At 44.1% G+C, this 24,707-nt stretch overlaps 1 protein-coding gene across 7 annotated transcripts in view; it reads left to right on the forward strand.

Moving 5' to 3' along the window:
- The window catches only part of LOC110975268 (uncharacterized), an 81,083-nt gene extending 63,327 nt beyond the window's left edge, over positions 1-17,756 (forward strand). For 3 of the 7 annotated variants that reach the window (XM_022227600.2, XM_022227603.2, XM_022227601.2), the window contains 13 exons: positions 261-413; positions 896-1,114; positions 2,238-3,086; positions 3,380-3,751; positions 4,607-4,774; positions 5,816-6,073; positions 6,704-6,883; positions 7,408-7,446; positions 7,620-7,703; positions 8,222-8,407; positions 10,062-10,147; positions 10,661-12,797; positions 14,007-17,756. In XM_022227600.2, coding sequence (XP_022083292.2) covers positions 261-413; positions 896-1,114; positions 2,238-3,086; positions 3,380-3,751; positions 4,607-4,774; positions 5,816-6,073; positions 6,704-6,883; positions 7,408-7,446; positions 7,620-7,703; positions 8,222-8,407; positions 10,062-10,147; positions 10,661-12,797; positions 14,007-14,279 — 5,004 coding nt within the window. In that variant the 3' untranslated portion in view covers positions 14,280-17,756. Of the gene's footprint in view, positions 1-260; positions 414-895; positions 1,115-2,237; positions 3,087-3,379; positions 3,752-4,606; positions 4,775-5,815; positions 6,074-6,703; positions 6,884-7,407; positions 7,447-7,619; positions 7,704-8,221; positions 8,408-9,936; positions 9,963-10,061; positions 10,148-10,660; positions 12,798-13,321 lie in introns of all 7 variants that reach the window. The other 4 variants (XM_022227602.2, XM_087132253.1, XM_022227604.2 and 1 more) reach the window with 4 other exon arrangements.
- Positions 17,757-24,707: the final 6,951 nt, after the last annotated feature.

A 24,707-nucleotide genomic window follows, 5' to 3' on the forward strand; every position in this document is an offset into this window, starting at 1 on the left:
ACTCAAGCGCAAGGGATATGCTTTATTCGTGTCTGCTTTACGGCTGGTAATTCCCTGTGATGCCAAATAATCCCTCGTCGCCAATTGAGAAAAGTCACCATGTTTCATAGGGAGCGTTTCATAACTGAAGATGCATATTTCCTCTTTTAAGCTTACAGAACTGTGCAAAAATTGAGGAATGTCCTTTGTCAGCCACTTGAGTTTTCTGTGCAGAGTAAAACATCCATGTATTTTTATTCCGCTTGGTTTGCACCGATCAGGTGTCCAAGTCGCAACCGTCCGAACGACCGGATGCCGAAAAGGCTGAACTCAAGCGAATCTTGAGTAAGTTGGAGACGGAAGTGGAAATCCTGGACGGTGAATGCTGGAAGTACAGGGAGCTGGCCGAAGAGATGCAGGCCAAGATGAAAGTGGTAGGTTTGCCAAAGAAGTGCTGTTTAATATTCTCTGAAGGCAAAAAAGTGAAAAATTCCCGCTCAAAAAGAGTGAGTCTCTCATAAATCCACTCCAAAAGAGTGAAAGTCACTCTAAAAGACCAGTCATACTCTTTTTCGAGTTGTCCATTTATACATAGCTTTTTGGCAGAGTGAAAATTTCACTCTTTTAGAGTGGTTTTCACTCTTGTTAGAGTGGTATGTACTCTTTTGGAGGGTGAGGTTTTCACTCTTTTGGATTTGAGAGTAACCTGACTGAATTCTACTTGGTATTTTTCTCTCCAACCTCGGGGACTAAGCAAAAGAGCAAGTTCAAGAAAACCGTCATTTTGATAAACTGATGTTGTATTTAACAAGGCAGTGGAACAGAAGTACCAATAAATAATAACTCAAGTATTTGAATGTGAAAGAGAATTCCTCAACTGGGATTGTTAGCCAGAGTTTTTTCTTGTTCGTTTAAGATGACAGCGCAGACCGAGGAACTAAAAGCGTCCAACGACATCCTGAACCAAGAACGATCTCTGCTCCACAGCAAGATCTCTGCTGTCCAACAGGAGCGGACCGAACTGGACATCCGCCTGAAGAAAGAGCGCGAGGCCTGGGGAAGAGAGAAGAGCGACCTAGTGGCGAGACAGGACATCCAGCAACAGGAGAACGCCCGAAAGCTCAGTGATATACAGGTATGGGCTTCGAGCTTGACCAAGAGAGGGCGATATTTTCGTAGTAAAAGAGGCTCCCTGGTCCGAACTGAACTTCGCTGGTTCACGACGACTGAAATGCACGCGTCACGGTTGCATCTCCACCCAAGAAATTGAACACTTCCGACCAACGCAGCTCTTTTCAACCAATCGCTGGATGCTCTTATTTGAGATCATTGAGAAAATACAGCAGATAGCGTTCTGCTACAAAAGTAATGGGAGTAATGTAAAACGCCGAAAAACCATATGCTGTTTGTCGTAGTTTCTAACTAATGGCCCATTCTTGGTTGGTCTTATTTAAACTGGTTGTTTAGGGTTTATGTGTGAAAAGTTGAAAGGATTCTGAGCCGCTGTAAAACAATTCCCGGACTTACTTTGGGTCCGTTTGCGTTTTCACTTTGTAAAGTAGTGTAAGAGTGGGAAATGGGAAAGGACTGGTGTGAAACTAACTTCCTAACTTTGCATTTCTTCAAAGAACAAATAATATTTTGTCAAAACAGAAAATACAACCTCAAGTATTTTTGACATTACATTTCACAAAGCACTTCACGAACACTTGTTTTATGTCACGTTGATCGTTTCATACAGCTTATCTCTTCATGTAGCTTTCGGGCAGTTCACAAAACTTTCAGAGGTTGCGTTTAAACTGCAATGGATGATTCAGTTCTCAAGAGCGAATACTGTTCAGAGTTTTCCGGTTGACCTTTGTAGCGAAGACATTCATGTGGTTATGCTGATATCCACTCTAAATAGAAGCATTTATGACACGTGGACTGCTTCTTTTTTGGCCTTGGCAGGTACTTGTCTTACGTTCATATCAACCTTTCCAAGATTAAGTTCTGGCAAACGTTAACTTCCGAGATTCAGTGTTCACTTATAGGAGAAAGTGCAAGTCTGCGTAGTCAGTCTTGAGCCGGGTTTTGACTGACATGTATTAACATAAGCCAAGTGATGTACGTGTATTCCTAAGAACCTCCTTGAATGACTGTCATCTAGGGCCTATATCGTATTTCTCTTTCGGTCAAGTCGGTGATATTCCACTTGAGAATTTAGCCTGTGCTTTTGTGTCATTTCATTCTGTGTCCATCCTATTTGCTTGCTTCAGCACGAATTCGGCCAGTTTCAACTCGAAAAGCAAACCCTCCAGGAGCAGACTGTGGAGCTGGAAACATACATGAAAGCCCTGAAGGACAACGAGAAGGAACGAGAGGAGAAGCTCCGGGAGGCGGAGACCAGACTGGAGCACCTACAGGCATCCTATCGGGCAGAAATGTCCAAACTCACCGAGGCGCACCAGCAGCAGCTCAGCCTCAGCGCCTCGGAGGGGCGGGTGGAGCTGGACGAGAAAGACCTGGAGCTGCGCAGCAAGACCCGGCAGCTGGAAGAGGTGCAGGCCAAAGTGGAGCTCATGGAGCAGGAGCTGGAGCAGAGCCGGAACACCATACACGCCCTAGACGCGCAGCTCCGCGCGCAGGAGGACTCGCGCAGCAAAGAGAAGGCCGAGCTGATCAAGAGCGCCCGCAACGGCGAGGATGAGTTGCGGACGGAGAACACCCGGCTGGCCAACGAGATGCGAGAGCTAAAGAGCAAGCTGGCCAGTCGGGAGAAGGACTGGAAGGCTGAGCGGGGCGAGCTGCAGGAGGCTCTGGAGAAGCTGAAGTCCAGCCTGAAAGCCAGGGATGCCTCCTGGGAGAGTGATCGGTCCAAGCTGGTGGCCAACATCAAGTCGCTGCAAACTTCACTGCTGACACGGGAAGACGCCTGGAAAGCCGAGAGGTCCGACTTGATCAGCAACTTAAACGAGCTTAGAGGCAAACTCAGAGAGGCGCAGACGAGTGCTGAGAAGAGATCAGCCGATCTGATGTCTAGGGTAGAGGCAGCAACAGAGCTTGTGGAGACGCATAAAGTCAGCGAGGCGAAGTTCAAAGACGAGAGAAGACGTCTGCTAAAGCAGGTTAGTTAATACAAGCCCAAATACACATTTCACTTTCCACAAATTTGCCAAAGTTTATTGATTTCTTCACAGAGTCTATCATAGGATGATATCGTCATTAATCGGTGGCCATTGAATTAGTGTATCTTTTACCGTCCAGATCGGTAGTAAAATTCAGACATTTCTCTGCAATCCAAACTTTCAGAAATTCATTTTGTGTCTACCTGTTTCCATAACAGCTGGGCATTGTAAAGAGCATGTCGTTACTAATGCGAAATATAAATTATGTAAATGTAATCATTCTGGACTTGTAGATCGAAGACAAGGAGATAGTTGTGAAAAACTCCTCTAAGGAGTTAGAGCGCCTCCAGCGTCAGCTCGACAATCAATCGCGCCGAATCGAGAATGCCCGCCTCGAGATTCAGTCGCAGTTCCATAGGGACGAGAAAATCTGGAAGGCCGAAATAGCCGCCAGCCGCTTCAAGCTGGAGGCCGAGACTAAGTACTTCAAGGAGGAGCTGATCCGACTCCAGTGCAGACTGGAGAGCGAGACTAAAGAGAAGTCGGATATGGAGAAAGATCTGCACATGGCAAAGAAGGAGATGACGGTGCAGAAGGCGATCGCTGAGCGCGCTGAAGCGGACAAGACGGCGGCCAGACAAACGGCTGAAAAAGAGTCTCTCTCGGTATGTGTTGTGGTCAAAGTTAGTTTCTAAAAGAGACAACTTTTACAAGGAAGAATGTTGTTTAGGAATTTCAAGTACACGTTACGAAAATAGGATTTTCTGTTGCACGATTGTCTCCCTCATCTTTTTTTGAAGCAGCTCATTGGATTGACACAAAGGAGCAAAAAAACTAACATCTCACAGTTTATCTTAATACGGGCGATTCACAATAGTGCGCCTCCAAGAGTTTGCAACGCGTTGGCCAATCACAACGCGCGAAATGTGTCGACCCTTTCCAAACGGGAAGGGTGGGATAGGGTCGGAAGGGTTGGTAGACGGATTTCGCACATTGTGATTGGCCAACGCGTTGCAAACTCTTGGAGGCGCGATTATTGTGAAACGCCTGTATTAGACTGGTGGGTCATGTTGAAATACATTTACAAGCTTGAAAGTTTAAAAAGGGTGGAAAAACACAAAGTTAAAGGCTCTTTTGCAAAAGGGAGAAACAGTTGCTCTGTACAAAGACAAGAGGGTCCGAGTTTTCTCTCAGTTCAAGAAACAACGTGTGAGAGATTTTAGGGAAAGACTTGCTCATAGTGGATACAGGGCTCTTTTCTGTGTGTTTTACCAAAAGAAATGGATGAAACTCTTATGTAGTGTACATTGATCGAAAAATGATAACGGAAATAGATATGACCCCCTGGGCATATTCTCTATCATTTACGATGTTCCAATTAATTAACTCCGGGAATTTCATCTGATTCTTAAAATGCTACATTATCTGCATGGTATTTAATAGTTTGACTTTTTCACCTGTTGCTTTTGGGAAGTAAAACGCGAGATAAGGTTTTCCTTCATACGCGTTTGTTGTTTTAGGCCAAGAGGTCCAAGCAGCTAGCGGATGAACTCCAGCGAGACAGGCGGGAGCTGAGTGGCCAATTGGCAGCCGAGAGGGAACGCTGCGACGCCTTGCAGAGGAGCTACGCCAACGAGAAGGCGTCGTGGGACGTCAAGAAGAACGAGCTTCTAGCGAAAATAGGAAAGGTAAGGAGGTAACGGATGGTACAGTGTGCCATGTCTGAGTTGCCACCAAGGACACTGAAAACCTTTAGTTCTTAAAGAGCACTTCTATTTTATCTCTTCAAATGTTGTAGCATCCAGATCGAACCCTCCCCTTGCGTTCGTAGTGGATAAATCCTTGTGAATGCCAAACAATGGCTACAAACAATGGCTACATGCATTGGTTGACATGCATAAGGGTTTATCCACTACGAACACAGGGCGAGGGTTCCTCTCGTTTTCTCTGAATGACGCAATCTACATTCAGAATTCGCATCTCGGCCTGAACAGAAAAAAAACGCCTTTTTAACTTGTTATAGTTGTGTTCTGAAGACAAATGACACTGTGTTCGATTTGGATGCTTCCATATTTTTATATGAACAGATAAAATCAGAGAAAACATGTTTTCCTTAGAGGTGCTCTTTAATGTCTGCATTGCTGTAACATCATTGTTCTGAAGTAGACACTGGTCTTTCATCATTCACGAAGACTTGATGATCTCGTTTGCGGTCGGATTTGATGTTGACTTGCTGAGAACGGTATGAAACATTTGGGGACGGAGGAAACTTGCATTGTCGAATTAAACATACCTGAAACAGTATAGTTGCCTCTTTTTCCGTGTGAACATTGCATCGTTATCTGCCCTGAGCAGAAGCACCCCCTAATCGGTTGAAAAGAGCAATATCGGTCGGGAGTGTTCATTTGTAGGTAGCGACGCGACTTCAACGCTTACGTTTCATAATCGTTCGTGAACCAGTGATACGCAGTTCCATACAAGTACCAGAGGGGCCTCCGTTGCTAGGAAAATTTGCCCTCTCTTGGTCTAGCTCAGGCTGCATAGCTTGCGTTACCAATGGCTCGTCTATGGGGTGTGTAACTTGAGACTTGTAGGTTTTCTTGCAAAGGACAATACGCTCAAGTGTACCTAGAAATCCATCTCTGATTGCTTGTCTTTGGATAAATGTGACTTAATGATCTTTATGTTTTTATTCTTCAACTCACTCTGAAATCTTTTCAACCCGACAGCTTGAGCAGCAGACTAAACTTAAGAAGGTCAAACTGGAAGAGCTCCAGGTTCGCCTCCAGGCGGCCTGGGACATCGAGCGGGCCGACAACCGACGACTTGTGGCCGAGGCTAACCAGAACTCCTTGGAGACCCGGCGGCAGGCCGATGCTCGCCACGGCAAGATTCAGCGCGAGCTGGACGTGGCTCAGGAGAAGCTCGCCAAGGAAAAGAAAGAATGGGAAGACGATAGACAGAAACTCTCGGACTCCATCAAAGAGGTAAGCTCACCTTTCAAGATGTGGTGCAGGTTGGATAGTAGTTGGACACTTTGTATGTAAAGCCTGGTTTCCATACCGACGTAAAGAGACACAGAGGGTATCACCGATCAGTCAACGACGATACGCAGTGATATCCAAATACGTCATCGTGACTAACGCAAACGTTGACACAGACAGTTGGCAAAGTTGGATTAGATTCAACTTTGTCGACTCTCTACGTTGAGTAGCTAGGGAAGGTCTATACAAGCACGCAAGCTGGTATGACGGGCGTACAACGATGCCACCCTTGCTTTAGTACATCTCATTTTGCCCATTTCTCCTTATTATGAACATTATGCAGCCCCAATTGTCAATAAAATGCATTGAACGGGAATATCAGTTTGGCTTTTAGAGGTTGTATTGCCAACTGAAATGCCATTTTGTGTATTTTTTTGGGTGGAAGGACGCCACGCAGCGTCTCTTCCACGAATGTTTGCGTCTTGACGTCTTGTGGCGTCCTTGTGACAAAGTCTTTTCATAACTTGTCTTAAATCTTAACAATCCAAGGAGTCACACTTACTTTTGATGGTTAGAACTGAATGATTTGCATTTACCCATACAACAACTCACTGTTGTCCTGGTTGGTCCCAGCTTGAGGAGCAGTTGGAGGCAATAAAAGATGTGCAGAAGCGAAGCAGCCAATTGGAGTTGCGGTACCAGCGAGACAGGGACCTTTGGCGTAGCGAGAGGGCAGACTTGCAAAAACGACTGCAGGGGAGTCTAACCTCGCGGAGGCTGGAACACAATAGGATTGAGAACATTATACAGGAGGTACCCGCATAACAGTCAAATGTTTTTTCAAATTCCTCCAGTAATAGGAGTATATTAATACCTTATTTTATGTTTCTTTTGCCATCATGATGGATGGCAGGTCTACGGGCCACAGTAAATTTTTTGCTGTTGCTATCTCTTGCTCATACTGACAAAAGTTTGTCCTTTGTTCATTAATTGTATGTTCTTTTCTCTTTGACTAGCACTTTGAATAATCTTGTGTATGTTTTTACTGTCAAAAATGATAATAATATAAACTCGCTTAATTATTTTTAACTGCTGGCCATCTGAGTAATTTTATTTACATGAGCTTTTGTTTTTGTTCGTTTCATTCACCATTCATCTGTCCAGTTGTTCTCTATTGTTTCAGTGTTGACATTCACCCCCTTTTTTCCCCATCAGCAGGAACCATGCAATTGAATCACATTTACAAGTTACCTGGATGCTTTTCTATTTAAGACAATTTTTAAAGCTCTTTCTAAAACATAATTTTAATCGTGTCTACAATTTGTGGTGTTTTTCAGCTGCAAAAGTTACGGATGAATGATTCTGCCACAAAGCAGGTAAGATCATCTGTTTCTCTTCCTAGACTTCCAGACTATTTTCAGCTGGTCATGAGAACCATTTTTGCTGAAGAGCAAACAAATAATTCATATTAGAAAGTAATCTTTTTTTCAGATTTCAAATCATATTGAGTTGACGATTATGATTGGCGTCGAAGTGTACTTGTTTTCAGGTATCAAGTAAGAGTGATACACCCTCAAGTCCTAGCCCTTCCCATTCAACAGAACCGCTAACTAAAGGACTTCAGGAATTGAGTGTAAGTTAAAAAAAAACAAAGGTCGTTATATTTGACGCTGATTATCAAATACTTTGGGTATCCTTATATTTGTATATTCCAACCCTTATAGTGGCATGTAGGTTTTACCGGCCAGTTTACCATGAAACAGAAAATTACCTCCTTTGTTTTTACGTATTTTGCCGACCGATACCCATAGTTTCAAAATTTCAAGATCTATTCAAACAAAAAATGATACCAGTCTTTTATCCAAGAGCCAGTTGCTCTTTGGAATGTAATGGACTTCGCTTAATGGAAAGGATATCCTGAGGTCAGAATAATCTTTTATTTCGGATGAGCGATGTTCGTTTTATGAAAGACCGATGAGTCGTGTAAACGGCTTCTACAAGTGTAAATGTATAAAAGACAAACACATCAAATGCTATGAGAAAAATTATGCACAATCGTTCTTAAAACCTAGTTCTGTGAGATCTGTGTTAGTGCAACTATAGTAGTGCTTTTCATACCTGAAATAGAAACATGTGTCACGTATACTGTAGATAAAGGAAAATAGAACATCCAGTGAGAAAGGTGGCCCACCCAAAACGGAAAAGAGCGACCTCGTGCGTCGAATGCAAGAAAAGGTGCCAGAGCATGACGGGAAAGATAGGATTGCCCATGCGCAAGAAGTGCCTGACGTCATCAAAGCATCAGATAGCATGACGGCTAAGAACGCATTTGACGAGGTTCTTGCATTTTCTTTTTACTTTCTTTCTTTTCGATACTTTAACATTATCTGTTTTCAAACCTCTCAGATTGCAAAATACGTTACTCAGGATTGATTTCCGCACACTTTGATATATTCAGACGAGTTTGAGTTCACTGAATTTAATTGGACATTTAAAATCAGCTGAAACTTGCTACTATGGATTTGTGTACACACCCTGTTATGTGTCACGCCGTAAATGAGACGTAACGAAATACTCTATAGAGCTGAAACTGGTGTAGTTTATAATTTATCCTCTTCTTAATCCACGTTATGCATAACGGTTGATGTAATGCCATCTTAACTTTTGCTTTAGATTCGTATCTTTTTCGGCTCATCAAAATAACTTTGTATCAGTCGGGTGCGCGCGTGCCACGTAGCTGCTTCTGTAGTCTCATGTTTCATGTAGTGCCCCATTGCTATGCTGCCCTCTAGGATAAAAACCGGTAGGTCCAAACCTCAAACTTTGAATTAGTTTGGTGACTTTGTTCCCTGTCATGCATGCCAAGGTATATTACTTTGCCCATAACTGACCTGGTAACCAACCAATTCCTCGGTCGATTTTAGCTAGTTAGAATATTCATATAAAGAGAGTATGAAATATTCATGACATGTAATACCCATATGATACAAACTTCTCGTTGAACTATTAAGCAAGGCAGGACATTTTTACCAAATTACACCCACTGAAAGAATTCCCCTATTCAGCCTAAGGTATACTTTGCCTGAAGGTCTGTGTATTGCTTGCACGTAAATTTCTTTCTCCTGGTAATTTGTCCCGAAAATGATATAAACGATATTGTATTCTTCCCTTGTGCGGCATGCTGATCTCTTTGCAAAAGAAAACCGGGAAACTGTCCCTAGCATGTGCATCTTTGCATCTTGCCAATGTATTTTTCAGTGGCTTTTACTTTTTATAAAGACTCAGATTTCTAGATTTAAGAAATGTTTTGACTTGCTTCAGCAAGCTTTCTGGTGGAATGAAAGCCCTGTTATTCATCCTAAAGCTTCTCGTGTGTGTTTGATAGAATTTCATCATTAAAACGTGCGCTGAAAGTCCCAAACCAGAAGATGAAACACTTAACGGATCTACTAGGAAACCAAAACTGGTATAAAAAGTTGAGGTATTTGCTGCCATAGAAGCTGAACAATCAAAACTTTCTGAGAGAAGTCAACAAATCTCGGTTTTGCCCATATAGAATTTGACCCGTTGTCTTCCACGTCATTTCTCTCTTTGAATTTGAATTTCTTTGTTCGACGTAACACTGAAGGTATGCTCCATTATAAATCACGGACCTTATCGTTGATGACATGTTTTCCATGAATAGCAACATTTTTGCCCAATTAGATGCATTATGGAGATACAGAAAAGGCACCTGTCACGTAGAATTTACAGCAAAATGTAGGTGGCAGACTGGTAGTAGATTCTAACAGCGCATGTACTAACTCAGCCATATTTTCTCTTCCATCTTCCTTTCCTGCCCTCTCATCTGCGCACGCGCTCAAAAGGTGGCTTCAGCGGAGAAAGACTACAGGTAGGCAGCGTATTTCCGCTTGTCTTCATTTTTTTTCTCACAGTGGTTTTTTGTGTGTTTTTCTCAAAATTTGTGGGGTCGTGGTTTTGGCAACTCTAGGCCCTCCGACGAATCGCAATTGTTCGGGATGATCTAACCTGTTATCAGGCGCAACTAGAGATAGTGTGTGCTACACGCCCAAGAAGGTAATGATAAACACGTACATGTGCATTCGTATTGCTGTTCTGCGTCATTGTTGGTCTTGCTACCTGACGGTAAAAGAAACGATGAGATTCGCCCTGATTTAGTGTCCCTTCCAGAATTATATTTCTGTTTCTGAGCCACTGTAATTTCAAGGATTTGTTAGCTGTGGGGTTCCTTGTGGAGGTATTGAAATTTATTCGTGATTTGGCAAGATTCGGCGAAGTTATGGGAGACAGTCCCAAATTGTCAGAGTCCGTTTGGATTCTTTATATACTCGAATGTTTTACTGATGTTTCAACCAGCACTGCCCCTATGGGGGAGATCTCAAAACATGGGATATGAAATGAAATTGAATCAGCCTGACCACAAAATGGCAACTGTTACAGGCTGACATTGGCAAACTTGAGTTCACTCTATTTATCCTGTACAGGATAATCTGCATTTCTGTTTATAACTTGGCTGGCACCTTCAGATTTTCACTTTTATGTTTGGTCTTGTATCTTACAATCTCGTAGGTCCAAGTCACACTCAGACGTCGCGCATGCAGCTTCCGTTGTCAAATATTCCAAGCCCGTGTGCCAGCGAGCCAAACAGTACGAAGACAGCACTTCGGATACCACTTCCATTCAAATCATTACCACGGAGAGGCCACCTGTTGAGGGCAGTAAACGTGATGACCGCCCCCACACGCGGAGCGCTGAGGTACTCACTTCCTCGTCGCCCAAACCGCGCAGGAAGCGATCTCCCGAGAAGCAGGCCCGGGCTCAGACTCCTGAGCCCAAGACATCTTCGATGCGGGTGCAGCTGGCGCAGCGGATGTGTTCAACCCCTAGTCCGCCCGATCTACGGACTGCTTCTCCCGTGAAGGACGAGGATGATAGCGAACACGGAAGCAGCTGTAACAGCAACACCAACTCGGCGTCCTCGTCCCCCGCGCTGAGTGACAAGCAGCGCGATGCACCACCGGCCAAAATTACCGCCAAGCCGGTGCTGACGAAGTTCGGCCGATTCGACGGCCAGGGGCTGCTCCGTGAAACGGACCGGAAATCCTCGCCCGTGTCCTCGGACTCCGAGGTGAAACTCGAGGCGGACCTGGAGAAGCGAATGGCTGAGTTGGACAAAAACAGGGTGACGTCGACGAAGAAGATGTTTGAGCAGAACCTGGCGCGGGGAGCTGGGACGCTGCCGAGCCGCGCCCTGTCGCCGAGGCGGGAACACGACGATTCCTCTGATCACGACAGCGATCGAGAGCGCCACACGGACAGCGAACTATACACACGTCGCAGCCCACCAACCTCAGAACCAGATATCACCAAGCCCTCCGTTGTGAAAGACAGTGCGCCCCCTCCTGTCGTGACTATGAAAGGTGTTGGGGCCAGTGCTCCGTGTGGCCTTGATTCCCAAAGTGCTAGGAACACGACTACCTCGAAAGCAAGCGTGCATGCTCAGAGTCAGGAACTTATCTCCCCGAGTGCTTCCAAACCAAACAGTAATACAGTCCCGGTGAAAGCCAGCAGCTCAGTCCCGGGCATCAAAGGTCCGAGCCCTGTCGGGTCGCCTAGACTGCCCCGCTCGGTGTCCAACTACCCCTGTGCCCCTCCGGGTTTCCTGCTACCAAAGAAAATGAACGAGGTCCATGCAACGACCAAACGGTCCGACAGCGCTCCTGCCACGACCCCAGCCCAGTCTCCCCCGCCGACCTGGAGACACTCGGCTGCTTCGGGGAAGAATTTCAACATCCCCCTGCCGCCCTACCCGCAAACTGCCATGCAGAGTGCTGAGCCTCTCGCGGTCATTCCCGGTCAGTTGCCACGGACTAAGAGCCAAATGCAAGCCAAAACTAGACCATTTTCCGAGGTCCCACTACAACACCTGGGCCAGACCAGCGAGGTGGAGTCCCCGACGACAAGACGCAAGCGGGTGTCTCCTCGCTCAGCCAGGGCCAACTTCTTTGCAGACCTGCCCCCGAGTCTGCTCATGCAACAGCAGCAGACCATCAAACCCATCACGGAAAGTAGCACCGCCGGCCGTGAACCCAATAACAACAATAACAACCCCTACCACCGACCGTCACAACTCACCGTCTCAGTGACGAACAACAACGAAACGGTTGCTGGGGCTGCGGCAAGCCAGTCTAGTCCCCAGACTCACTCCCCTCCCTCTAAGAGTTCTGTTTGGAGCGCTGCACCGGCCGTGTCACTCACTCAGCATCACTCCCAGATTAAAACTGAGGAGCACAGCCACAAAATTGTTGAGACTCAAGTGACGAGTTTGAAGCGTCCATCTGCCGCTGTCTCCCCAACTCCTAGAGCATCTGCCCAGCCTGACTGCGTATCCCCTCAAACCAAAACATCTATCGCGTCCAAGCACAAGAAACGGTCCAAGTCAGGTGATCGTTCTCACGCTACGCCTGCGCGGAGTGTGACCTTTGCCACCTCCGCCAGTCCCTCCAGCCCCACCAGCCCCCCCAAGCCGAACACCACCTGTGTAACGGTGGTATCGTCCAAGAAAACAGTGAATCAAGTGGAGACGTGCCGTGTGGTTAGCTCTTCCACTGGTGACAAAGGGGTGGCAGATGTGGAAAAACAGCCAGGGAAAGCAAGTCAAGAGGCTCCCCTGAAACCTGCCCCTACAGCCTCCCTTGACGAAATGGTAGGTTCTCAAGAAAAGATAGAAACAACATTTTAGTCTAGATTCTATCTACGAGCATCTTGCCAGCAAAACATCCTACAAACTTCAGTGATTAGTAGACGCAATAACTATTGCCCTGTGATGGTCGCAGAAAAATCTTAACCAAGCAAACAATTCCCATAGACAGATGCATTCTGCATGCTCCTTTTCCATACTCCAGTGTGCATTAACAGGAATCTTTGCGACTAATTCCAAAAAATCTCAACTTTGTACATCACACTTACGATAGCTTCATTGACACGTATGTACTAGTCAAACTTTCCCTTACATCAATCATCGCTTCTTGCGGCATTAGCTCATTAACTCTTGTATTTTTCTTCCCCGCTTCCAATGTCCAAAAAAACGTGTCTGTCGCCTTGTTCGTCTCAATTGTTTGTATTCCCCTCCCCTTGAATAACGTGTTCTTAAAACCCACCACTCACCACTTCGTTTTGTTTGACCCATTTGCTCGGTTATCTACTGTTCATTTTGTTCCCATAATACAGTAATCCAGATTTTTGTACACTAAACCGTTTCTGTCCGTTAATTTCTAATTCCTGTTACGCCGTACTCTTCAGCTTTTATTGAATGCCTACGTTATTTAACAGTGGCAGGTACTCTGAACAGGGGCAATGGTCTAAAAAGAATGGATTAGACTTAAGCGCAAAATAATAAAATGTCCAGGACCAGAAGTCGATACACGTCGACGGGTTAATTTTCTGGAAAAAGAGAAAACAAACTGAGAGCACTTGAGGCCAGTGCGCTCATGAATGAGCAACTTTCCCGCTCAATCCCAGAGCAGCGTAAAAGCGTCTGGAGACTTTAGCGGTATATTGATTAATCCTCTGCAGTCACCTTGTTTTTCGTGATCATGGCCTTGGTACCAGTATCAAACTCCAGTTCTACACAGACGCCTCGTTCAGAGTCCACGTCTTGCTCTTACAGCCTTCAGTATGTTTGCATGTTATTATTTTGATTTTTGGCACTGTTTGTCATTAATTTTCTGTTCTTCGCCGTTTTATTTCCTGCCCTGGTTGGTCGCGGCACCTTCTCCGTCCACTCTCCTGTCTTCCACTCCTGTGTTTCCGATCTCATCTTTCGTTCAACCCTCTCGCGTGTGTCCTGTCTAAACCTGCATTCCCTGTCTCCCTTCCCCTTGTTCAATCGAACGGGGTATACTGACCATCACAGTTGCCGAGCCAAGTCGGCATCATTCCAGCCCTCACGGTGCACTTCCCCCGGCCCTCTCCTAACCCCGGCCGCCGCTTGCCGGCGCGCTGGCTGGCCAGCAAACGCTTGAAGACCGGCCTGGATGCCCAGGCGTCGTTCTACCAGGAACGACTTCCGTCGGGGTCGTCGGTGTCCGACTATGACCTGACAACGGAACAAGAGATGGGCTTGGTATCAGCAGCAGAGGATGGACATTTTAAGAGGAAAAGGTCCAGCATTGAAACAACGGTCTGATTCCAAGATTCATTCCACAGATTAGATTTATTATTTAACATCACTTCCTAGTACCTATTCTAATTACGCGTAGTTACAATTTAATTGTATGAATTAAAAGAAGTTATTCTCATATCCAGTTCGTAACTGTACATCATAATTATGTTTGGCATAACACAATATATTTGGTTCCGAAAACAACCATGATAATAAGTCAATATTTCGGTCACTTTAACGAGGTCATCTTGGGGAGTCCTTTGGAGATATCTGTTGGCCAACACTACGTTCGTTTAACACTATTGCACTTACTGCGGAATGCACCATGGAACTTCAGTACTCATTCTATAACCGGTTTGGACTTGAGGAAAAACGGAGTCTTTGGACATATCGCGTATGTCTCCTTGTATACAAGTTGAAAGCTCATGAGTCGGCATTTCAGAATATTCGATGGCATCTTAAAGGCCAGTTCATACAACAGAGGAATGTGAAAGCGAAGCGAATTCCTTTTTTACCATCACAGCAAATTTGCAGCCAAAGATCCTACGAGTTGAAATGTATTCAACTTGTGCGAGTTTGCAGCGCGAATAATGATTTGACGTAAAAAAATAATTCGTGATTGGATTCGCTCTTGCACCAAGTGTGACCCGGCTCTAATGCTATCCAATCAACTTGGACGTAGTACGTTTTCTTTCTCTCCCTGCTTAAGTCACAAACCTAAATTTGCAAACGTGCAGGTTTTACACAGAGATAAAACGTAGGATATCAGCTGAAGGAGTTGGTTTAGATTAATGAGGATAGAAGAAAGCAGGAATAGGAAAGGTCTGTGGTCAACGATGGGCCCTTCATTTGAGGAAAGAACATGTCTGAACATAGAGCTGTGTTCCTAGCTCTATAGTCTGAATAAGACGAGTGTCATTTTGGTGGTACGAAATTTGACTGAAGCGGGGCGCAATTCTCCGCCTCGTTCTAGGAAAAAAGCTCGACGAACTATTCGAATTAAATGAACGTTCCTTGTTTATTTTGTTGTGTTAGAAATAAGCGGGAGTATGAAGGATACAATCTACACAAACCTTGAGTTACTCACGGTTCGGTAACACTCTCACCAATCTACCTGTAAGCCTTCAATTCCCAAATTATATAAATTGTGACTACGCCCTCTTACGGCCAAAGATGCACCACTATCACTACAGATATCACGCAAACTGCAAAACTGTAGTGTTAGATTAGCACCCTGTATTCATATAGTAGAAGACTCCACTGATGTCCTCGGTGGAGACCGAGGGTGTTAAAGTGACACCAGTTTTTGCAGTATATGGAACCCTGCATGGCCAACAGGATCCTTTTTTGTTTGAAATCCGTATTGCAAAAACACCTTAATTTTGCGTCTACTATATTGGACATAAACCTTGCCAAAATATGGAAGTGTGAATCGGGAAAACGATGTTTGTAATTTTCTTACTTTTATAGAACATACTTTTGATGCCAAAACATTTTGATAGCATACACAAAGCCTTACAAATTACTGTTGAATGTTGAGTACGTAATCATAATGATAAATTTTCTAGTGTTGTTTCTTTACAGGGTATTTAGTTGTATGCTTCGAAATGTTATGAAATGTCATGTATAAAGGTACTCTATGCTACCGTAAGAAAGCTTTCCTGTCTTATATACAAAACTGCGAAGAAACGAGCTATTTCCTCCAATACGTATAACCCACAATACATGCGGCAGTTTTTGTCAGTTTTGAACAGTGTGTGAACGGCATAACCTAACTGACTGGTAAGCAGTGGCGTAGCTAGGATTTTACTAGTGGTTGGCACAAAGGGGGCACCAGCATCTTGAGGGGGGGCACCAGCTTTCAGTGGTGTGGCATTTAGGGGCAAGTTTTTGTTAGCCTTGTTCAATATCCGTTCATCCGTTTTATTTCAGGGGGAACCCCCCCCCCGTGGCTATGCCACTGTTGGTGAGATGCCCATGACCCCCGGCAAATTACATTTTATTTGCTGTTGGCCAGTCAAACCACCAGAGCTGAAGTCACGTTGCGTCTTCTAGTAATCCATGTGTTGCTGAAGTTATGCATGAAGACAACGAAGAGTGTGTATGTATGGGATACTCATGTTGAGATATGAGTGATACGACCTTGTAATCCACGAGGTCAAAGGAACATTACCCATCTATGTTCAATTTGTACATCATGTTTTGTTTTTGCGCTTGGGGAAAAATCCAAGAAGACAATTTTACCAGTACGATCATTTTTATATGAATTTTCGTTGGGGTAAAAAAAAATCCCAAGCACTTTTCCATTCTCTATCGTGAATCATCCGATTCTATCTTATTGTAATTTACAATGTATACGGAAAGTGATTCGGCAAAGACCTGTTTGATAGTGAATGTTATTTCCAATGTATAAACGACAAAGTCGAAGCATGCAGTAAGCTATAAAATCCTTTCGAGTATAAACAACAAACGTAGTTACAATTGTATATGACACTGTTTAGAACTAGTGCAGAAGTTTCCACAAAAAGCCAACTTCCCAGAAAATGTTTTCCTGAACAGCGCCAGCTTGTGGCTTTTTATGGAAACGACGCCCTCTACTGATCAACAATTTATCTCGTCACGAAGAACAAGGCCATCTTGTTTCGCTCGTCGCCCAAGGAGTGGCAAATGCGCTCCACAAATTTTGTGAAGAAAATATGTCACAGCTATGGGTGAGCAAAGCATTGTGGGTAACTTGCTGTCCTGATCCACGCATGTGTATTCAGTGCGCAAGTCTCACGTACACTTCGTCGTGTGGAAGTGAACATGAACTCTACCCAAAGCGTGCTCATCGAAATATAGGTCATGCACTTGCCCTTTCCAGCGCCCTGTAAGGGCGGTTGGTGACGAGCGAATCAGTTCATTTGGAGAAAGAGCTGCATGTCCCTATTTCATTGCTTTCGCATGTCGTCACTTCAAAGCCTATTACAATAAAACAGTACATACAGTAAATATTTTTGGCTCGAGTATTATTCGAAGGAATAATGTCATATGAGTTGTGACCCATACTCTTTGAATTATCTGGAAGCTGTACCCGTTTGAACGTGTGCTGCAAGTACCCAGGTTTTGAACTGATATTATTCTAGTGTATTATAATTCTCCGAGCATTTTGATATTTTACGTTTATGTTATTTAACCGAAAGTATTATTTTGGCGTTTTAGTAAAATCTTATTTAACAGTTATTGTATTGCCTATGATGCTGTATTATGCAGAATAATTTAGTGACTATTAAACAGAATGTGTAGGAGGTTTGCTTTATACTCTCACGATGAACATCTAACAAAAGAAGTACGATGGAATAACAATGGACGTTGATTGTAAGGGCACTGCGTTTCTTTTGTTAAATGTTCGTAGTGTCTACGGACGAATTTTTAACAGATGTCATTGTTTCTTCCGAAACTGTTGCATGTCTGTTGTCTCTTTTTGAGGAATTAAACGAACATGGCGCCAAATGTCAAAAACTGCCTTATTTGTTCCTTTTATCATTCGGATACGTGCGCTATCTTAGATATTCGCTGTCTTTTTTTGGGGGGGTGCACTTTTGTTTAACATGAACTGCTTGGTACAAGACTTTTTCCCTTTAACGCTGAAATGAACAAAGGATGGGATATAATTGAAGATTACTGGCAAAAGTGTGAGTTATGATTTTCCAAAACTGCAAATAAATCAATCTTAGGTGTGCATCGTAAACTTGTTTTTAAAAAAAAGAAAGTTAATGCCATTGCCATTGACTTTTCCTGGGGTAATAGAAATTGGGTTCCTTCGAGGAAAAAGCCTGCACGTGTGTCGTGAACCCGTTTTAAAACCCCGTATGCTTCCTCGCTTAGTGCCATATTAGCCTGTCCAACATCTGAATTTCATCAACAGCTTAAGCCCAGATCAGTTCGCCCCAGTCGTCTGGCAGAGTCAGGTGGTTACAATTTAAAAAATGGGTAATGTCGAGTGCTGGAAGAATGCATTATGGTGGTGGCAGTCATACCAGCTTGGCAATCATTTTTAATATTGAGCTCTCAACCAACCGTCCTTGGCGCAAGTGGATTGCCAATCTAAACTTATAATTTATCGGCACTCCAAACCAGTTCAACGCTGATTTGAACCCTACGAAACCTCAGCCTGTGCAGCTTTACACCCACGAACCCTGGTTGTCCACCTTACTCTCAGGATCGTCCTCCATCTATCCAAAGACAAGAGACAGAAATTGTGATGGTTTATCACCAACTGCTCCCCCGTAATAATAAATGATCAAACTTATAAAGGTTTATGATGGAACAGGTGCGGGAGAGCTCGAGATTATAGACAGATCGTGAGGTGCACCTGTCATGATAACGACTGTTGCATGTGTGAGACGAAATGCTATTAATTTTGTTTTTAGACAGTGTGACAAATATAAATGACCAACCTTTATTTGTGTGAATGAAAAAACGGGCAGACGTTTTACTTCGACCAATCCGGCATTTTGTAACAACAAACGCACGGGGAACTAGTGCGTGACCTGTACGTTTTGAGGGGTTAGTTGTGACAGAAAATAGCCGGCGTAACGCGAAGGCTTCTCACGGATGTGCAAAACATCAGTGTCACTCTGTGCGCTGTCGCTTAAGTTTGCATCCGAACAATACGTGATGCGTGAAACTGATGTTCTGCTCCGGCAAACAATAAATATAAAGTTTTACCACCAGTCATCAATCTTTCTTACGTGTTTTTCCTGTCTTTAAAAACACACCTGTAATATGCCATATGGTGCTAAACTGACGTGCCAGACCAGAAAGGCCACAATTTGTCGTTTTAAGTGATGGGTCAATTCGAGGATCGTCTTGCATAAGGCATGTAGCCGCTTTAAAGAGCGGCCTCTGCAATACGATACATTGTTTTTCCTCTGGGCTAGTTTCTGCTTTGAAACTCAAATGTAGTATTCTTGCATATGGACACGTAAGATCTGTTTCACAGTCGGCGTATACTACATCTGGCCAACCAGTTTCCACAAGGTGTATAAAATAGGCGGGGAAGGGGGTAGCAGCCCCTCTCTTTGACCTGTATGCAGTAACGCATCATTGGATTATCCCCAAGCAAATTTTCACTTGCTTAATAGTTAACATTAAGAAAGCCAATGAATTCGAAATAAATGGTACTAAGAAAGGGAGATCCAGTCCGTTCTTAATTTGTATCTGATTTAGAATTAACAAGGTAAACTTGTCTGAAAGGTGAGCACTAGGAGATGTCTATAAGAGTCTATCATGAAGAGCGCCACCTAGCGCCTATAATAGTGTCCAGCTTTCCCTTAACTTTTCAAATTTAGAGTTGTGTGACTATGCCAAGATTATTCCAACGTCTCACCGCCCCAATGCTGATACAGGTCTAGGCCCCCGCCTACTGTTCCTACAATCAGGAAGAAAGCAAGAAGTTTCGCTGGTCTGACATTCCAAATTGTTGAACGTATGATCTAGAAAATCTCCGAGTCAACTTAACAAGTTTCCATGTTAATTGTGTCACTATTAGAGGTAAACTTTATCTAACCACAGTTTCAATATTTGCTTTTTTTTCAAAGGCATTTCGGAGCCTTAAGGATTTTTACGCTAATTCAAATTTCTGTGTTTATGAGTAAAAGTGTGATATCATTCCAAGGAGAAACCCTCTATGTTGCATTGATTTGTATAGACAAAATGATGAAAATTGTGACATTCTGTGGTGATAAAGATTTCTTTATCTTTGGTAATCCTTTTTGGTTGGAGTGTATGGCAATACACCAACAAACAACCCTCTTTGGAGTGTTTTTAATGGGCAGATTTGTTGTTCGCAGTCTAATTTATTGGGACAAACCTACATACCGACCATCGTCTTCCCCGAATGACGTCACAGCAACAGCTCCTTCAGCTTTCCGGAAAAGTACGGACAATTTTAAATATTTTTAAGTGCTCTTTTCTTTACATTTAACCCCCTAACGATGAAAAAAATGAGTTGCACATAAACGTGTGTCTAAATAAACTTCACTGAAGCAATTTTTAATGAAAGGGGTTGATTGAAGTTGCTGTCTCGCTAAGCATCCGAGGCAGGGATCTCAATGGCGATATGATAGTTGATACTTGAAAGTCTCCTAATGAATAATCCTCTTTTAAAACCGCAGAACTTGTCATGCAGCTAGATGAGTACGGTGTATGAGTTCGTCGTTGTAATGTCATCTTGATGAGCACAGACTCTTAATAGGGGAGGTCCCTTCCCCCAAATATAACAAATACGGAACAGTAACAGTAATCGTAGGAACCGCACCTGCATCTCTTGAGCTGATTTGAATGTATCCTTCTGCCCACGCATTAGGCTTATCGATGTGACAAAGTCTTTGTCCTACGAAAAACCCATTTTCCAATTGACTAACTTTGCTTCATTGTTTGCGGATCCAAACATCACGGGCAAGTTGTTTTTTCCTCCATTAATTGTTTGCATGTTGGTGACGGCCATGCTCGAAAATTCATGTGCGCCGTCTTGTGGCTCATGTTCATTATGGATATGAATTGCCGTAAATGTTCCGAAAATTTATTTGCCAGGTGGTTGCCTCTTTAGCCTAATATTTCAGAAATAATGCCACATTCGTAATGGATTCCTTTTCATAAGTTAGACAGTGCATATTCACCTCCCCAGCGAGCTGCATCACAAAGTTTTATAGACAGGTCTTCAGGGGTTACCCTTTGCTTGTGCCCTAAGGATTGGGTTAAGCCGCTCTGTAAATTTCAAAAAAAAAATATGTATATTGTACGACTGTTTGCAGATCCCGTAATGCAAACCTCAGACTGGTATGTTTTGGTGTAAGGGACAATAATTTCTAAACAGTGATACAGTGGCTCCATATTCCTGTCAGTGTGATCATAATGCTGAATAGTGTCTGGGGTGGTTCTGGCAATCCAGTTTTATAAACACAGCCTTTGTTATGTGAGTTGCAGGTTTGGGGCCCTTGAAGGCTAAGAGGAAATTTCGAGGGGAAAAAAATGGCCCAAATATATAAATAACTCTTCTCTTTCCCTTTAAGTGGCGGGTTGACTGAATTGCTTGTGCTTTCGACTCCTTGCAACCAAAAGGACAAATTCTACTGGTTTTCAAAGACTTTGAAAACTGAACTCCTGGGAGAGTGTGTACCGACGAGGCACAAGACGGTTCTGCGCCTATTTGCCGCCACACACGAAGTGTTGACTATAGCTTCCTCCACGGTGACTTTGTAATGGAATTAATCGACAAAATCGGCGACTTTTGATGAAATGGTCCTACTGCGATGAGTTGTAGAGGTAGGGTGTTCATGGGAGTTTATAAAGGTCACCAAATTCACAGCAAAAGGGCAACAGCTATATTGAGTGTCGTCGTCATCAGAGCCCGACGTGAATCACTATCCACAGAGAGAACAATGCACCATCTGCGGTCCTGCAACGGACTTCGAGAACGCAGGCACTAATTGATAAGAGAGTTTGAACAATTATTGCCGAGTGTGTGGGTGGGAGCATGTTTGCACGGAGGGCACGAGTGGGCGGGCAAACTAACAACCATTTAGAGGCTATTTTTCGTCGAATTCGAGTAGCTTTTGCGAGTAGCAACTGTACAGAATCTGACAAGTTTGTCTTGCATGAATGTGATATAAACGGTTGGCAAAGCATTTGCCTTCAGTTATTTGGATTGCCGTCACTATATTGTGTCAGTTTCAACTGTAAATATGTTTTAATACTTTCGCGTGTACCGCCACTCAACGAGGTTCTCCTTTTTTTAATGAAATTTATCATACCACTGGACCCATTAAAGTTACAGATTTTAACTTCCAGAGGTTTCCGAAACATGGCCGGCTGTCAGTACAAAAGCAAAAGTCACGTAGGCCTATAGGCCCTATAGCTTGGTGGCGCTATCACATACTCATACTAAATCATTAGATAATTGTAGCCACTGGATGGATTCTGTATCACGAATATAGGGCTAAGTATTTGAGGCAAAATATTTTGCGAGCCGAAGGTGAGGTTTCTACAACCCATGGCCGCTCACCACCACCAGCACCGGCACCACCTCCACCACCACAACAACAAGAAGTTGGAGATTGACCCCATTCCGTTTCGAATGGTTTACCAAGTCGTTGCTAATTAGTGTCTCCTGGACCTTCGTCCAGCCCCGGAAAAAACGCGAGGCTTATTGGTGTAGATCTGTGCATGGTTTCACCCAATAATCAACTGGCATAACCGTACGCCCAAAAGTAACACAATTGCATGTATGCGACATAATCAGCCCCGGCCAAAATGGCGGTGACCCTTGAGCATTCCACATGGTATGGAATTATATCTTTTGTTCAGTGCATAATATCCCTGCACATCATCGAACAAGTGGTTCGTTGCGGGGGAAAAAACTATTACAACTCAAGGCTAGTTTAATACTTTAAGTAATTATGTTTTCATTTTTAATATATTAAATTCCTCAGAGCTAGAATGATGACTACAGCTTGACACCAGTTGAGTGCCTGCTGACATTATATGACGCACTTGAGCTTGTTCTGTCTTGTGTGTCTGACCTCCCTCCCGTGGGAAATTGATTGACGAGTTGAACGACAGCGGGAACTACACCAACCACAAAGAACTGGGTTGTGTACTGTGCTTCGCTCCACTCCCTTCCCCCTCCAAACCTTGGACATCCCTGGCAGGTGGTTTCCCACAGTCCGGCCCAGCTATCCCCCCCGACAAACTCGCCGGGGTTCCAGCCTGCAACACTGGTGACCCCGCAGAGGAACAACACTGCCTTTCTGGCCGCGCGGGGTCCACCGGGGCGTGATGGCATGCCGCGACGGTGCGTTCTGCCCGGTTGACCCGGCACAAAAGGCCCGGTGAGGTTCCCACGCTCCCCCCACGCGCAAAGGCCCCATTCACCCTGCTGGAGCTGTTGCTTGTCGCGAGAGCAGACACCGGCAGAAAAAAAATAATAAATAACTCCTCTGTTTTTACACCCCCAAAAGATCCATGCCACCCTGGGTGGAACACCATTGTACTCCCAAACCGGTTTAAAAAGAAATATTCTTAAATTTATCATCCCAAATAAGATGTGGAGCTGAGCCTGACAGTTGTCGCAGTGGGTGTTCCATGTTCCCAATGAGTCCATTCTCCTCGTTCGATTTTTTGCGGGAGACATTCATAGGATAGTAGTTTTTGAGTGAGTGGAAGCAATGGGCAGAGTAGGCCTAAGCGTGCTGGTACAAGTTTCTGCATAATGTAGAGGCTCCTTTATTCCAGTTTTTCAAAGATATAACTGGGTCAAACTGGTCATATTGCCTTGGGCGGCATCTGGGATCGTTCCATTAGAGAAAGAGCAGCAATTACCATCACTCTGATCATTGAGCGAATGATCGCTTTGCATGTCGGTCGACCTTCTGATGGATTTAATGAAGTCTGTGGAAGTCTCCCCAAGTTATTTGAGAGGCGTGCGTTGGGAGGCAGGAGTTGTAAATTGACATGAAGGATAGGAAAGCGATGCATAATTCATTTCAAATTCACGAAACACAATGAAAGTGGGTGGATTCCTCCGACAATAATGTCAAGACTGTCAAAAATCAGTGAGGGAAGGTTGACCCCCCACCATCCGCTCATTTTGTCAGGGGCCTACGTGTGAAGGTTGGACGACCTGACAACTAGGAGTTTTGTTTTGCGTCTACCATTAAGGACAACATAAAGGGAATAAATGCATCACAGTCGGCGTCAACTACATTTAGTACCCCCACCCCACTGTGCGAAAAAAGTTCCCGAAACCTCGCCAGCAAAAAATCCTTAATCTGCCCCGGACTGGAGTTTTGCCACATTGGTAGCTCCCCCATAACCCGTTTTCGAAGCAATATAATCTAATATCGAATTTCCCCCTCCGTTTTGGGGGATCTTGAAAATCCTTCAGCGCCGAATATGGAAGAAAGTGTCGAGGATTCTTTTTAGCAAACCTAATCTCACCAAGCCGGAACTATTGAGGCATTGTGAAATTTGTCACCAGTTTGGATCTAGATGTATATGCATAACTTTTCAATAGAGCAAGTTTGTTGAATGAAATTCCCACGCGAGACAGACCAGAGAGCTGCTAGTTCTCTGCAGCTCATGATTACTCTAGCACCGGTAATGTACGCCCAGAACACCGAAAGGAAGTCCTAATTTCTGCAAAAGGTTCTGGAGAAATAGGGATTGTTACAGGTTAGAATTGTGTTTCAAATGAAGGAAATGTTTGGCAAAAAAAGTAGTTCCAAAGGTCAAAACCAGCTTGTAACTCTCTCTCTCTCTCTCTTGTTTTCTCAACAAAAGCAACCCCCCAAAAATTAAAAGCCAGATTAAATCGTCATTCATGGCGGGAACAAATTTGGCAGTGGGTAGGTAGTCTCAGTCGAAAATATCATCGGGGAGGAATTCCCATAAAACACGCACATGGTAGCA

Source organism: Acanthaster planci, linkage group LG02 (genome assembly GCF_054643075.1).
Source record: "Acanthaster planci isolate LZ-2023a linkage group LG02, COTS_SCS, whole genome shotgun sequence".
Lineage (NCBI taxonomy): Eukaryota > Metazoa > Echinodermata > Asteroidea > Valvatida > Acanthasteridae > Acanthaster > Acanthaster planci.